Source organism: Coffea eugenioides, chromosome 2, assembly GCF_003713205.1.
Source record: "Coffea eugenioides isolate CCC68of chromosome 2, Ceug_1.0, whole genome shotgun sequence".
NCBI classification, from domain to species: Eukaryota; Viridiplantae; Streptophyta; class Magnoliopsida; order Gentianales; family Rubiaceae; genus Coffea; species Coffea eugenioides.
The window spans coordinates 18,940,915-18,956,276 of record NC_040036.1 but is presented as its reverse complement, the minus strand read 5'-3'; the positions used below and the strand labels follow the sequence as shown (position 1 = coordinate 18,956,276).

At 38.0% G+C, this 15,362-nt stretch overlaps 2 protein-coding genes across 3 annotated transcripts; one reads left to right on the top strand and one right to left on the bottom strand.

Moving 5' to 3' along the window:
* Positions 1 to 183: 183 nt before the first annotated feature.
* LOC113763412 (protein PLASTID MOVEMENT IMPAIRED 2-like) lies at positions 184 to 2,814 on the bottom strand. 2 transcript variants are annotated; one of them, XM_027307219.1, is made up of 3 exons: positions 2,608 to 2,814; positions 2,383 to 2,516; positions 184 to 2,243 (listed from the first exon to the last, which is right to left on the bottom strand). In XM_027307219.1, exons 2-3 carry the CDS (start codon positions 2,503 to 2,505, stop codon positions 450 to 452), a joined length of 1,917 nt encoding a protein of 638 aa, XP_027163020.1. In that variant the 5' UTR covers positions 2,506 to 2,516; positions 2,608 to 2,814; the 3' UTR covers positions 184 to 449. The 2 variants fall into 2 exon arrangements, with proteins under 2 accessions (XP_027163020.1, XP_027163021.1); XM_027307220.1 differs by lacking the exon at positions 2,608 to 2,814 and having other exon boundaries at positions 2,329 to 2,404.
* A 2,958-nt stretch (positions 2,815 to 5,772) lies between these two features.
* Positions 5,773 to 14,264, top strand: LOC113762791 (RAB11-binding protein RELCH homolog). Its single transcript, XM_027306388.1, has 20 exons — positions 5,773 to 6,124; positions 6,937 to 7,089; positions 7,563 to 7,729; positions 8,336 to 8,443; positions 9,034 to 9,204; positions 9,287 to 9,838; positions 9,922 to 9,996; positions 10,121 to 10,249; positions 10,325 to 10,399; positions 10,492 to 10,701; positions 10,890 to 11,042; positions 11,116 to 11,330; positions 11,459 to 11,576; positions 11,667 to 11,799; positions 11,896 to 12,091; positions 12,174 to 12,279; positions 12,362 to 12,502; positions 12,584 to 12,707; positions 12,848 to 12,964; positions 13,655 to 14,264. Exons 1-20 carry the CDS (start codon positions 5,926 to 5,928, stop codon positions 14,029 to 14,031), a joined length of 3,519 nt encoding a protein of 1,172 aa, XP_027162189.1. The 5' UTR covers positions 5,773 to 5,925; the 3' UTR covers positions 14,032 to 14,264.
* Positions 14,265 to 15,362: the final 1,098 nt, after the last annotated feature.

Sequence of the window (15,362 nt, the reverse complement as noted above, 5' to 3'; positions counted from 1 at the left end):
TTACTTCCCCTTAATACGTCAAGATTAAGAACGTGTTATCGGGCTAAATACTTCTCCCACGGTTAACCAAAGCAAGCAACCTGACAAAGTGCTGCTTCTTTTCTGAATTTCAATAGCTTTTGGTTCTCTGGTTCTTAATGAGATAATAATGCCATCAAGATTTAGATACTATCTTCTATAAAATTGCTTAATAGATTCTTAGGACCATTCTCAAATATCTCACATAAACTCGCAAGCACAGTTACTAAAAACTTTTCTTAGCATGATTTCCTGATACATGTACAGCAAGTTTACTGGTTTAGCAGGTTAATAAGTACTAAACCTGGAAGAAATGCGTCTGACTGGGGTGAGACTTAGCCCCTAGCAGTTATGCAACAGAAAATCTTATTTGATGTATCTACTTGCCAGAAGGGGATTTACTAGTAGTGTTTAGGCTGTATGATAACCTCTCAATGGGCTTCTATGCCTTTATTAGTGCTCTTGCCACTGAAGAACTTGGCTAGATTTGGCATAACCTTTTTTCTCCTCCTGACTGCAAAAGAAGCCGACCTTGGTGTACTCCGAGGAGCCGGAGATGCTGCTTTTCGCAGCTTAGCTCGTCTCATCGGCGTCGTTCTTCCGCTTCTGTTTGTTAATTTTGCTGGCAATCCAGCCTGAGGCCGTGGCGTTTCCGGAGCAATGATCTTTTCATATTTTTGCTTCCAACTTTTGAATTCACTCTCAACTTTTAGCTTTTCATGAAGTGATTCCTGTGTGTTGTCAGCCTCCTGGTCTTCCTCCACCTTTAGCTCTCTAATCTCTTTTTTAGTTTTCTCAAGTTTGATCAGGATTTCTCTTTCACTGGCTTTTAGAGCTTCAATCCAGGCCTGGGCAGCTGCAACCTTTTTATCTGCAATTTCTTCAGCTCCAGCCGCACGATTTCTTAGGTATTCGTATTCAAAACTAGAGATCATTATGACTGGGCTGCGCTGTGAAACTGAAGCTCTTCTTCTCACTGTGTTGTCAATAAGCGTTTTTAGTTTCCCCAGAGCCGCAGCTTCTGATGACTTGGCAGATTTGAGCTCTTCGATTGCAGCTTGTAACCTTTCCTCTGCCAAGTCTATCTCTGATTCAGTCTTCTCAATCTCTGCCTTGATGTTTCCGGTTTCTTCATCTATAAGTGACCTTTCTTTTTTGGCTGCCTCTGCTTCTGTCTTCATTTGCTCAAGAGCACGAGATAAATTTGACACAATTTCTTTAGCCTTTTCTTCAGCTGCTGATGCAGCTTCCAATTTGGCTTTTCCTCGCAGGAGCTTTGCATTCAGGTTTTGTACTGTTAAGTCTGTCTTCTCTTCCCTTTTCTTCGATCGCGCTGCTTCTTCTTTGACATTTTTTAGTTCGGTCCTTACTATATCCATGGAAGCCATAAATTTAAAACCTTCTTCCCTGACAGAAGCTAATTCTTTCTTAGTTTCCTCCAATTCTTTTGTGATAGATTTCAGCAGTTCTGGAGTACTTGATACATGCCCATCCTGAGAACTACACTCCGAATTTCTCATGGTCTCTTTACCTCGGTTTACTGTGCCCATTTTTTTGACTTGCTTTAGTTCACTCTCTAGCATTTTGACATCTGAAGTAGTAATGGCCAGTTTCCTCTCAATCTCTTTTGCAGCATCAATTTCTTGAGTCATCTCTTCGATTTTCTTCCTTGTTTCCTCCATTGCAGCGGAGTGTCTTTCAGCTTCTTTTTTTCCCTCGGATTCAATAGCTCCATGTTCCTTGAGGGCCTCCATCCGAGCCAACTCCACAAGCACTTGTTCTTCATTTGTTTCCTCAATCTCCCTCTTCAGCGCATCCACTGTGCTTGAATAAGATCCCAATTTCGAATTGGAAGCTTCTGTTTCTTTCTCTGCCTTTCTTTTTTCTTCCAAGAGAGAAGCCATCTCCTCCTTGAGCTTTTTCAATTCTTGCTTTACATCTTTCAATTCTGCCATTAGTTGTGGGTACCGATGATTTTCCATGTTCCTCCCCCAACCTCCTTCAACCTTTTTAGTCTTCGTTAACTTCTCTAGGTATTGAATCTGTTCTTTTGCTCTGGAATTTGATCCTTCAATCCTTGAAGTTAGATCCTTTACAGTGTGGTTTGCGACTAAAAGTTCGGATTCTGCTTGTGGTTCTGCCGGCTTTCGATTGCTTCTGCTCCCATTATACTTGATAGTCTCGCCCATTGCAAACTTGGGCTCCCTTGTTAATGGAGATGGTTTCTGAATACATTTCAAAATGTTTCAGTACAGCTAAAAAGCAGAAACAAATTAATCTAGCTGCAATTCTTAGAATTACAATTTAAACCTGAAAAATGATGTTCAAGTATTACTGCTGGCAAGTATCTCATATCTATGGTACCTCTGAGTAGATTTGTGGCGGTTTCTTCAAAGAATGATGGTTTTCAAGCATTCTTTCCCCATACACGGTTGCAGCTGCTTTAACTGGTCTACTACTCCTGTGGTAAACATCACCCGCATTCATCTTTCCTTATCCTGCATAAGCAAAGCAAAGACTGCATAAAACAAGGGATATAATTAACTTATGAAAAGATTCAGAAGGGAGACACCAGAGTAGGAATATAACCAGAATCCTTGGAGGATCAGAATCCAGGCATCCAAGTTAGAAAGGATTGCTTGCTGTGTCCGTTGTCGGCAGCTGGTGCAAGTGACAGGAGCACCAAGAAAAATGGCTATGAAATAATGAAAATTCTGAGGGAGAGGATAAGTGCAGCGAGGCACGGCTGAGAGAGTTAGTTGTTGGCTTGCACGTAGCCTTGGTGGTAAAGCTGTAACAAAGCCAGTTCAGTGAATGAGATAAATCAGCAGAGAGGAGAGAAATCCTATGATTGGCTACCATTGGAAGCATCGCCAGCCATCTAAATTGTCCAATCTCTGGACCCCAACGATACCAATTTTCTGGTCACTTAAGTTTCAACTTCACATCTTATTTTTTTTTTTTGTACATCATTCAAGTTAACCCTCGTTTCTTGTTCTATTCTGAGGTCTTAAAAATGCCTACTTTTGGTTCTTTTGTTGCCGATATATATTGTCTTAAGCTTGCTTGTCAAGTTGCAATGACTTTTAAGTAGTTGGATTTAGCGTACGCATGTTTTCGTATTGCTGAAGGCTTCTATCTATGCCCTTTTCCTATGGGCAAACTTTTTGTTGCAAAACAGTAGTAGAAATTTCATGTGTAGTTGGATAGTAGTAATTTACACGGGATTAGCTTAAATTTGAGACTTCATTGTTTTGAAGCCTCCACTTCAATTTGCACCTAGATTAATATACATATGACAAGTTGAGAATGCTCCAGTAATTGGCTTTATAGTTCTATATCTTGAATTGTACTTTTTTTTTTTTTTGTCGACACGATAGAATTCCTATAACCTAAACTAACCTATTCTAGAGGGGAAGGGGAGGAGACTCGATATGAGTAGAAACTCCATCGAAACTGGTCAATGAAGACCGTCACATGTTGTGACAAATTTTTGTGGGAGGTCAACCCTTGACCTCCCGCACCACAAAGCCTAAGAAGGCTTGGGATGACCACTGGACCAAAGGCCCAATGGCTCTATATCTTGAATTGTACTTGGTCACTAGTTATGTAACTCCAAACCGAAGACAAGAATCTGCAATTGTCAGAGGCTCAAACTTGGAGGGCGACAAAAAGTTGTGTTCTTTTCTTTTCTTTTTATTCCCCCTCTTTTTGGGCACACACAAAAATTTGAGGAGTTAGGCAAAAGAAGGCGATAGTCAAATCCAACGTTTATCCTTGCAATTGATTCAGGTGATTAAAGTAATCAAATATTAAATTAAGCAAAAAATCAGGTTATTCCAACTTCAGGAATAGCAGCAAACTCTGTCAAGAAACTTACAAAAAAAGTTAAAAAATTATATAATTTGGCATTCATGAGTTAATTAATATAGAAAATGATATTAACAAACCTTCATCATCTTAATCTTTATTGCATTTTAAATCAATAGTGAATAGTTATTGATATAAGAGAGGAATGTCTGAGTATCATTTACCGTCAATAATAAGTGAATATAAACTAGTGAAATATACATCTTACTTTAATTGGTCTTAAACTCTAAAAATCTACTTCGTTTGTATCGCAATGATAAGTTGAATTGTCAAACAGACCCTAAGTGAATTGAATAGACTGAAGGGTTATTGGTGAATATATAGAGGGACAATTTTGTCTTTTAGAATATTTGATAGTTTTTTGTGTCATTTCATTAATTAAAAAGGAAGGAAGAGGACTTGAAATTTTTTTTGAGTGCAAATATCATTTCAGTCAATTTATTGCAATGACTACACATGGTGAGGTGTCACTTAAACTACAAAAAAAAATTTTTTTTTTTAGTTAGAGACAAAAAAATATACTAATCCAACATGTTTCTCACTAGTTATTTTATTGCAATGACCGTGTCTGCCTTAATATATTGTGAGGTGTTTTCAAGCTTCAACGTGTTATCAATTATCACCGTGTTTGCCTTAAGGTGTCAAAGATTATTTATTTATTTATTTATTCATATTCACCTAATTAATGTTTTTTATTGAGTTTTATGATTTTAAAAATTATTTTAAATTTCAAAGTTGTCAAGGGTCTAAGGTTGCAAAAGAATCGAACCGCTCGGTCAAAATTCGATTCGAGCTCGAGTTGGCTAAATCGAAATAAAAAATATTAAATTCGTTAGCTTGTGAACCAGCTGGCGAGCTCAATTATATATATATATATATATATATTAAATTTTAATAGTAAAATTACTTATATATTCCTAATATTTTATTATTTTTTAAAAATATTATTTTATTTATTTTTTAAAAATAAAATAATTATTATTTTTTATTTTTTCGAGCTCAAGTTCAAAAATAAAATAATTATTTTTTTTTAATTTTTTCGAGCTCAAGTTCAAGCTTGAGCTTGACTCGAATTTGAGTCGGGCTTCGAGCTTTGCAACTCGTCGAATTCGAATTCAAATTCGAGCTCGAATTTGATAAAATTAAATCAAGGCTCGACTCAATTGGACCAAAATTTAATTTGACTCAACTCGTTTGCAACTCTATAAGGGCTTTTGTGCTTTCTTGGCAGATTGGGCCCCAAGATACAGACAGGCCTTTTTTGAATCACGTAGTCCGCATGCAAATTGGGTCTTTTGGGCCTCGTACATTTTGTGGATAACACTGGTACGGTGGTACCTTCCGTCGGTAAATTTCTACTATTTGCATGGTGTGTTAAAAAGGTTATCTTGTACGTTGTAAATACTCCATAAAAGATTAAAAGGGTGCCTCTGAAAAATCATTATTTTTCTATTAATGGACCAATTTCATAATTAGTGGACCTGAAATAAAACAGCTATTTGTTTCGCAAATTTTCATTTATTCCCTTTTTGATGAACTACACAGTAGTATTTTGCAGGTGTAAAATCAAATCAACTACAATAGAATTATACCACCGCTTATTTTTACTAGCCAAACAAAAAAAAAAAAAAGAAATTTCTCTTCCCTGATATAGTATTTCTTTATGCGGTGGGCGGTGACCAAATCTCGTGCAGAAGCAGTATCAGGTGACCCTGCCGCGCAAACACGATCGATCATCATATTATGATGAATGGACAGTTTTTACGCCCACACTGATTCTGATGCTGCTGCATAGCACTGTAGTACAAACCTTTCTCCGCCAGGGAGAAAGTCATAAATGAAGACTAGTCTTCGTATATATACGCAACACAAGAATGGTTAGAATTCACCCAAATCTCACTTCTCAGCTGGAAAAAACTCATTCCAGATTCAGATCTAAGAAGAGATTCTCTCCCAGAAAATGTCATTGACGTTGATGATTATCAGAAATTGGACTTTAGATTTGCAATTGAAATAGAGACGCATAGGAGATAGGAAATGGATGTGGAGAAATCGTCGCTGTGTAATTGCGTGGTGAATTTCCTACTGGAGGAGAATTACTTGTTAACGGCGTTCGAACTTCTCCACGAGCTACTTGATGACGGCCGCGATGATCACGCTATTCGTCTTAAGGAATTCTTCTCCGATCCTTCTCGTTTCCCTCCCGATCAGATTTCTCGCCTCAATTCCCTCAGAGGTTCCATTAGTTTTGTTTTTCCTTATTTGTCCATTCAGATACACGAATTTTTGTAGAATGTCTGCATAACTTGTCCCAACTGTTTAAAAATAAAGTTTATGCAGTTTCGCTTTCTTCTTTTCGTTGGTCTGAATTGAGTTGCATGAATTCTAGACTCGAAGGAATTGTTGAAGATCGAGCGGTAGTTTCTAGCTTCTTGAAAGGATGCTCAAATATAATGCACTAAAATGTTAACATTTAAATGTGTGTAATCTGGGACGAGATATCGGCGTGGCAGCATTTCCGTTGTTGCATTTACTTGCATTTTAAAAAGTTCTAAGATACTTCTTTTCTTGGTGATTCAGTGGATGTGGCTCTCGAGATCTGGACTTGATTAGTGCTATGTAGCTTGTATGTTAATCTTTAATAATTTAAAGTTTTTGCAACAGAATATATCAGAATCTTCTTCCATAAAGATTTTATGATTTCTAGATGCTGATGGAGGCTGCTTAAAATAATGTACTGGTGATAGATTAAAGAAACAGAGCTGGTAAAGTAGTCTGAAGTGAGTACTGTAGTATGCGAAGATGTTTTAGCTTATTTGACTAGCATACTTGAAATCCTTGGTGGAACAAAATTTTCACCACAAGGCTAAGCGGCTTATTGGTTTTAATGGTTTAAAAGATTTTGTTTTAAATAATTCCTTTTCTAAGATGTTACTGAGGCTTAGGTTTTTATGTTTTTTCAATTTTATGCCCAAGTGAATGCATGCATGAAAGTGTTGCACTATGGTATAACTGATGCCCCAACCATCTCTTTTCATGTGTGAACAGTTGCGGACCCACAAAGTCTGCTTGACGAAAAAGAAGCCTTAGAAGAAAAATTAGCATTGAGTCAGTATGAGCTCCGTTTGGCTCAAGAAGATGTTCTTAAACTCAAGACTGAGTTAGAAAATAGATCCAAGGGTACTCTGGGTGAGAGAAGTGGTAAGTCTTTGAATCTTATTACAATTGCTTGCTTTTGTTTAATATAGCTTTGCGTTTGGGATATGCAGCTATATCCTTGAAAATGTTTCGTTCTATTTGATTAAATGACTAGATTTACTTGGAATTTGTGTGGATAACCGGATCCATAAGCTGGTGTCTGAAAATGTGTATACTTATCTTAGAGATGTAGGTTGATGCTTGCTCTCCAGTTTTTTAATCTTTCTTCCCCATGTTTTCTAAACCTACACAATTCCTCCCCCCCTCTCCCGGGCCCCCCCGCCCCAACAACAATATATATATATATATATATAATTTAAAAAACAAAAAGTAAAAGCAAAGAAAATTTTCCTGTATTTTCCAGTGAGACTAGTGTCCGGTCTCACTCTGCCAATTACCATAACTATGCTTAGTCTGAGTAAATTATGGAAACAGAATATTCTCTCTCAATTGTTCTGCCTAATTGAATTTTGCAGAGACAAATTTAGATGCTTCTGCAGATGTCCAACGCCAGAGGAACGATGCTTCTTTCTTGGACTTGGGATCTTTGAAGGACAATGAGCGACAAGATCTCAACTGTGCTGTAAAGGAATATCTACTATTTGCTGGATATCGTTTGACTGCAATGACATTTTATGAGGAGGTATTTTAAGCAGAGGTGGCTTATTATTTTATGCATGTTGGGCATATCCTCGTGACAAAGTCAATTCTCATAGAGCTGGAGTATTGTACTTCCATTATCTGTAGATGACATCTTCTCCAGCTTTTGTTTTATGGCATTATCAGTATCTAGAAACAAATAAGTGTTTAAGAGGTATTGCTTAGCAGTGGTTGACTACTCTAGCCATCCACATTACTCTTGATGCAAGTGACTGAAGGTTAAATATTTAAACATTTAAGGATAAAATTTGCAACAGTTAGGGGATGTGTCATATAAGGTTTTTAAGTTGGATACTTATTGATTTGAATCCCATACTAGAGACATTTCTGGGGTGATTACCTGCATTACTGCAGCTTACTTTTGATCAAAATTCTAAAGTAAACTATCCGATTTTGATGCATTGACTTTGTGGTTTGCCAAGTGTGGTTTCCGCATAATTTTATGGCAATTTTGTTTGCATAGGATAAGATTGTGATTTTCTTTAGTATCTTGCCTTGTCTTTTATCCCAATTTCGTTACTGCTGCAATACATGCATCTACTTTTACATGTAATATGAAAGTTTCTTACTTCCATTACATGTTTGACAGGTTACTGACCAGAATCTAGATGTGTGGCAAAATTCCTCTGCATGTGTTCCAGATGCCCTGCGCCATTACTATTACCAGTACCTTTCTTCAAGTACAGAAGCTGCTCAGGTACTTCCCAGCTCATTATACATTATGAAAAGTTCTTTTTACATTTATTCTCAAAATAACATCAGATAGATATTAAATCATCTACCTGTTTACCCTCAGCAGAAGGGTGTTTGTACTACCTTGTTTCTTTGTGATTAATCATCTTAGTACAGGTCCAAATTTCTATTGTGTTCCTTATTGCTACTTCAGGAGAATAAAGTGAGCCTGATAGCTTGTTGAAAACAACTTGTGATTAGTTATCTTGCAGGCTTACATTTTTTATAGCTTTGTTTTTTCCGCTAAGATCGTGCTTTCTTCCATACAATGATCTGGACTTTGCACATTTGTACTTATTTGCGGTCAATATCTGTTATGCTTTTTCTTCCTTGTGAATTTGGACTGCCAAATTTTTGCATATTCCCATATGTTTTGCTTTTTATAATTCGCTGCATTGTTTGTGGGGACAGAGTTTTCTTTGTGACAGATATAACATTTCGTATATTCTTATATTATCTGCTTGTGATGACCAAGCACTTGATAATATCTTTTCATAAAATGTTGTTGTATTTGCTGAACTGTTCATTGGTGAGAAGAGCTGTTGTGCTTTGCAGGAGAAAATTACTATGCTTCGTGAAAATGAGTCTCTGCAGAAAGAAAATGATAAGCTGAAGAAGGAAAAACAGTCCTTACTGAAAAGCAAGGATATTGCAGACACCCAAGTGGTGGCATTGATGAAATCCCTTGAAGCTTTCCAGAAGGATATAAAGGACAAGGAAGTTCTGGTGATTATCTTAGACTCTTCGGAAATGTTGCAGCATGTTAAATGCACTCTATTCATGTTTTCTGGACAACATTTTGTCGCAGGTTCAAGAAATGAAGCAATCTATGGAAAGCCAAAGGAAAGAACTTAATGACTGCAGAGCTGAAATTACTGCACTGAAGATGTACATTGCACGTTCTGGGCAGAATTTGGTATCAAGTGACTCCAAGCATGTGGAGTTACGGTCCTCTGAAAGCTATATGGAAGAAATAAAATTGCTGGAAAATGAGATAGAGAGGTTGAAAGGAACAAATGCCATGAATATTGAACCGACAGAGGCCATTGAGCAAAGTAAAGGAGGAGATGCTGAAGGTGAAGTTCGAGATTCGGTCAAAGCTAGTAGATTAGAATCTCCAGGTCATATCTCCAGAGAGGATTTACGAAGTGAAGATTCTAACTCACAATCTGTGCCAACTGTGGATGCCACCACAAACATATTAGACAAAGTGTCAGAAGGGAAACATTTGTCATTATCAGATGACAATGGTGTCTTTGTTAACAATGAAAAGTTTCTCAAAGGGGTTCATGAAACTCCTATAGAAACTAATGAGCTAATTCTAAGAACTGAAAACATTCCTGTTGATGCTGAAACTACTGTAAGTTCCTTCAGTTTCCTTTTGAATCATGCTTTCTTTGACCTGGAGATATACTTTTCTGAATTGATTTTCTTCCTTACCAGGGATTGGCAACCATACAGGTCCTTTCAGATGCATTGCCTAAAATTGTACCCTATGTATTGATAAACCATCGAGAGGTATGCTTCAGAAGTTGTTGCCATCTGTGTTTTGATTAATTTTTTGATGATACTTTCAGAACAGCTTCTGATATCCCATAGCAATATGGTTTTTCATGGATCACATGATATTGCGTATCTGCAGGAACTCCTTCCCCTGATGATGTGTGCAATTGAGCGCCATCCAGACAGCATGACTCGAGATTCCTTGACCCACACGTTATTCAATTTAATCAAGCGTCCAGATGAACAGCAGAGACGTATTATTATGGATGTTAGTTTCGTAACTATTCTTATCTGTACTATACATATATATTAGACAAGTTGCTGATGCTGTGACCATGTTCAGGCTTGTGTTACACTTGCCAAGAATGTTGGAGAGATGAGAACAGAAACGGAGTTGCTTCCTCAATGTTGGGAGCAGGTATGCCTTACCACTTCCAGAATGATGGTTCTTAAATTTATTAACGTGTTTTTGGCTGTTTCCAGTCTGATTTGTGAATGATTGATGTGTAGATCAATCATATGTATGAGGAGCGACGTTTGCTGGTTGCTCAATCATGTGGAGAGCTTGCAGAATTTGTCCGTCCAGAGATCCGAGATTCTCTCATCTTATCTATTGTGCAACAGCTGATTGAGGATCCTGCAATAGTTGTTCGTGAGGCTGCTGCTCATAATCTCGCTTTGCTGTTGCCACTCTTCCCCAATATGGATAAATATTTCAAGGTCAGCCTCACTAAATATGCTTCGAGGCTATCATGGAGAAGAAATCTGACTTCACAGAATTGCCTACAATGTAAGCTCCGTGGTCTAGGGAATGGAGCATTTCCCCTGGTCATAGTATGATGACTTACAAGAAACAGTAAGACCAATAAAAAGGAGTTTCTCCAATAAATATTTTTATTTGTTGATAGGTTGAGGAGATGATGTTTCAGTTGGTGTGTGATCCGTCTGGGGTGGTTGTAGAAACTACTATCAAAGAACTGGTTCCTGCTCTAGTAAAGTGGGGTAACAAATTGGATCATGTTTTACAGACTTTGCTTTCCCACATCTTGGGTTCTGTTCAGGTACTAGTCCAGCTTCTCGAACTTGAATGGAACTGCTTTAGTTGTAGCTCTAATATGCTTCTCTATTTTCCAGCATTGTCCACCTCTATCGGGGGTTGAAGGTTCTGTTGAGTCGCATCTTCGTGTTTTAGGTGAAAGAGAACGCTGGAATATTGATGTCTTGTTGCGCTTGCTGACAGAACTGCTCCCATTTTTGCACCAGAAAGCTGTTCAGACTTGCCCATTTGCCTCAGTTTCAAATGGTGTAGGAACTTTCTTCTCTGTTTCCTTGCTCGAACTATATTCTAGGTGAGCTCATGTTTACGTTGTCTCCCTTCCAGATCCAATAGGAAATGGTTCTTCATGTTTTCCATCCACCTTGGGAGTCCAGGAAATCTAGATTTGGTATAAGCTTCTAATTTGAAATTTCTGTTTAGGGGAAATGTGGAGTGGCCTTCATTTGATTGGCTACATATTGACTGCTTTCCTGATTTAATTCAACTGGCCTCTCTATTACCTCAAAAGGAAGACAATTTGAGAAATCGAATCACAAAGGTATTTGAACAGTCCAATCGGGTGCATTTGATTTAATGATTCTTCTGATTTCACTTTGAACTGTTATTGATATGGTGTTTCCTGATGCAGTTTTTGTTAAGGGTTTCTGAATTTTATGGGGAAGCTTATTTGACACACATTGTGCTGCCTGTATTCTTGCTAGCAGTGGGTGATGATGGTGATTTGACATATTTCCCCCAGAACACTCATGATAAAATAATAGGTGATTGAATGCTTAAAACCTTCATGACTGCATATTCCTCTTGATTTGAGTTTTGAAGGATAGAGTCATAGTGATGAGTAGTTCCTTTTGTAACAGGTTTGAGACCAAAAACTACAGTATCTGGTAGACTTGCTACCATGGGTGTTCTGCCACTTCTCTTGGCAGGTGTTTTAGGATCCTGGAGCAAGCATGATTACCTCACTGAGTACTTGAGGAAGAAGATGTTTCAGAGCTCTGAGGACGAAATTCGGCCAGCAAAGCCTGAGCTTGTTAATTCTGTTCGCTTCCTTTGGTTGGTTTTGTGATGAAATTTTCACATGTGCTTCCATTGTAATTTACATGTATTCTGTTATTTACTATATATGTCAATGCAGCATGTACGAGGACAATCATAACATGATTTTTGACATCCTTTGGGAAATGGTGGTCAATTCCAATATAGACACGAAAATTTGTGCAGCCAATCTTCTGAAATCAATTGTAGGACCTTTAATTCTTGAAAATTTTCAGTTCCATTTTGGTTTAGAATGTGTTTATTGAATCTCACCATTCTTTCTCCTAGGTGCCATATCTGGATGCAAAAATTGCTTCAACACATGTTCTGCCTGCTCTTGTTACCCTGGGTTCTGACCAAAATTTGAATGTTAAATATGCAAGTATTGATGCATTTGGAGCTGTAGCACAGCATTATAAAAATGACATGGTATATACCTATATTTTGTTCCAGTTTTACATCCGATTAGATATTGATATCTTTATGTTGGCTGATGAGATATTCTCTCAGATTATTGACAAAATTCGGGTTCAAATGGATGCTTTTCTTGAGGATGGATCGCATGAAGCTACAATAGCTGTTGTCCGTGCATTGGTTGTTGCTGTTCCACATACGACAGACCGACTCAGAGATTATATCCTCTATCATTCTGCTTTGAGCAGTTTATTTTCGTGCTTTAAGTGTCTCTCTTCATTTGCTGTAATCTTAAGTATTCTCTCCTAACCTCTAGTTGTGTGAATGTGGTGAAATCCTTTGTTCTTTAACTCATTGTACATCTCTTGTCCAAGATTTTCCAATTCACAGCCGTGCCACTCCCTTCAAATGATTTGATTCGTCGGCGTGAGAGAGCCAATGCATTTTGTGAAGCCATACGTGCTCTTGATGCAACAGGTTTGCTTCTGTTAATGTTATGAATTAATTTTTTATTTTATGTCATTCTCTTCTCCCACATACATGGGAAACAGCAAAGTGAAAAAAATTGTTCAAAAATAAGCATGCAATTTTATAGGGCCATTTCCTTGGGAAGTATATGTTGTTACTGTTTGTGTTCAATACCATTCAAGACTACAAGATGTAAAAGTTTGAACTGTTAGGCTGCAGCCAACTCTGACTGCTAAGCTTGAAGCATTCATAGTTGAGAGGCTGTAGCTGAAGTGGCTGTTGCCTGTTAGATTGTTACCTTTTCTAAAGTGGATGGAATCATACAACCCCTTATCTTCTAGAACTTTCTGTTCTTTTCAAGAATTTGCTGCTAGAATCTCTGGAGATGTTTAATATAGTTTTACTTCCGCAAGTTTTTATGGAGTACAACTGTCAGCACAAGACGTCTCATTATTATTTTGGAGACAATTTAGTAAAAGCTATGGGTTATTCTTTGAGGTTGGTAGATGCTCCTGAGTGGATGAGATTACAGCAGTAATAACAATTTTGGTATAAAACATTTATATCATGAATGTGGCTTCAAGAAATTGATGATTGTCATGTAACCAACTTTCTACTGTTGATTGTAGTATAAAAAGCTGTGCGCGCCAAATTCTTATAGGGCTTTTTTGCACTTATCATGCTCAACTTTTCTTTCAGATCTTCCTGCTTCAAGTGTTAGGGACTTTCTTTTGCCTGGAATCCAGAATCTGTTGAAGGACACTGATGCCTTGGATCCAGCGCACAAGGAAGCACTTGAAATCATAATGAAGGAGAGGTCTGGCGGAACCTTGGACACTATTAGCAAGGTAATGGGTGCCCATCTAGGTCTACCATCTTCTGTAAGCAGTTTCTTTGGTGAAAGCGGGTTACTGGGGAAAAGGGAAACTGTAGATCAAGCTTTGCCATCACCAGAGCCTGTTCCATCACCACCAGCAGTTGAAGATACAAGACTACGGCGGATCATGAGGGGCAGTTTCACGGATATGCTCAGGGGCAAAGCAAAGGGCAGTGATGACACTCCTCACAGCCAGTGACGAGGCTTTACTTTTGTAGATTTTAAACCATAGGGCCTTAGGCACGTTGGGTGGGTGGTAATGAAGGAAGAATACAAATAGTGTGCGAACTAGTTAAGGATTTCTTTACATTCTTTGGTTCCTGTGACCCATATAAAGTTTGAAATTTTGCAGTTTCTTGAACATAAGTTCATCATTTCTTGCGGAACTATACATGGAAAAAAATAAAATAAAACAACATTGAATCAGCACAATCCACTACAGGTTTTACATTTCGTGTTTTCTGAGTGGAACGTGCCTTCAGTCCTTTGCCAACCAGTTCAGGAGGCCATTCGTGTTGCTTGAGTTAGAAAATAGACTTCTTGTAACCATTATTTATGACTTGAAGGTCAGAGTTTATTCGCTTTGATATTGTATGTAAAAGGCAACGGTTCTGGTATTTAAAGCAGCACGAAACAAGAGCAACTGCTCTGAGATATACGGCTTAGTTAGTCTGCAATCATACCGTGGCTTGCCATTTGCACCAGCCTTAATGTGGCGTGCTAGTCTCTGATATTCTGTGTGTTCCCCTTTGGCTGCAGGAAACAGGAGGCTCTTCCATGAAAACTTAATAGAGCAAATGCGACCTCAACTAAAATCTAATTTTTGAACTGGCCATGCCTGGTTAATGATTTTTTATTAGTTCTCATTACCATAATTATCGAAGTCAGCTAAAGAATAACAACATGAACACCCTTCGGCCCTTAACTTTTCAATTCCAAACCCAAACGAATTGCTGGAGCCAAGTCTTCTGTGCGCTATTGCGCTTTTGTTGATTTACGTTGTCAGTTAATTGAGAGTCCGTCAACATACTTTTGAGATTAAATCGACTTTTTATAATGCTGGGTCTGCTGGCTGTGCAGTCGGATAATTCTCGGGGACAGCTTCATCTTGATTTGACAATTTTAATCCGAGGACCAAGGAGTGAACTTCCATTGTTCCTTGTCCCAAAATCATATTTCATGATAGATCGCCAACGCGTGCCATGTGCACTAAAGAATACGACTGCTATAGCATGTAAAATTTTGGGTGGCCAACATAAAGGCACCAGGGGAAAGCCAAAAGTATACTCCATCCGTCCCATTTTGATGAAAATACGACTGCTATAGAAATTTTTTCCATAACCATTAACATCCTCCTCATCTTGTTCTACATTCGAGAACAAAGGCCATTAGCAAGGGACTTGATGACGAACGAAAGGCCATTAACAAACAACTGCATCGAGAACAAAATTAAATTGCATCCACACCTAGCCAAGAAGCTCCAACAACTCTTCAAAAAGTCCTCAGGAGCAGGAACTCTAAATTGAAGAA

Excerpts from the sequence above, each read along its gene's own strand:
- LOC113762791 (XM_027306388.1), top strand. The coding sequence starts at position 5,926 with ATGGATGTGGAGAAATCGTCGCTGTGTAATTGCGTGGTGAATTTCCTA. Across the intron at positions 7,090-7,562 it reads TACTCTGGGTGAGAGAAGTG|AGACAAATTTAGATGCTTCT; the intron begins GTAAGTCTTTGA and ends TGAATTTTGCAG. Across the intron at positions 9,205-9,286 it reads TAAAGGACAAGGAAGTTCTG|GTTCAAGAAATGAAGCAATC; the intron begins GTGATTATCTTA and ends ATTTTGTCGCAG.
- LOC113763412 (XM_027307219.1), bottom strand. The coding sequence starts at position 2,505 with ATGAATGCGGGTGATGTTTACCACAGGAGTAGTAGACCAGTTAAAGCA. Across the intron at positions 2,244-2,382 it reads CGCCACAAATCTACTCAGAG|AAACCATCTCCATTAACAAG; the intron begins GTACCATAGATA and ends AAATGTATTCAG.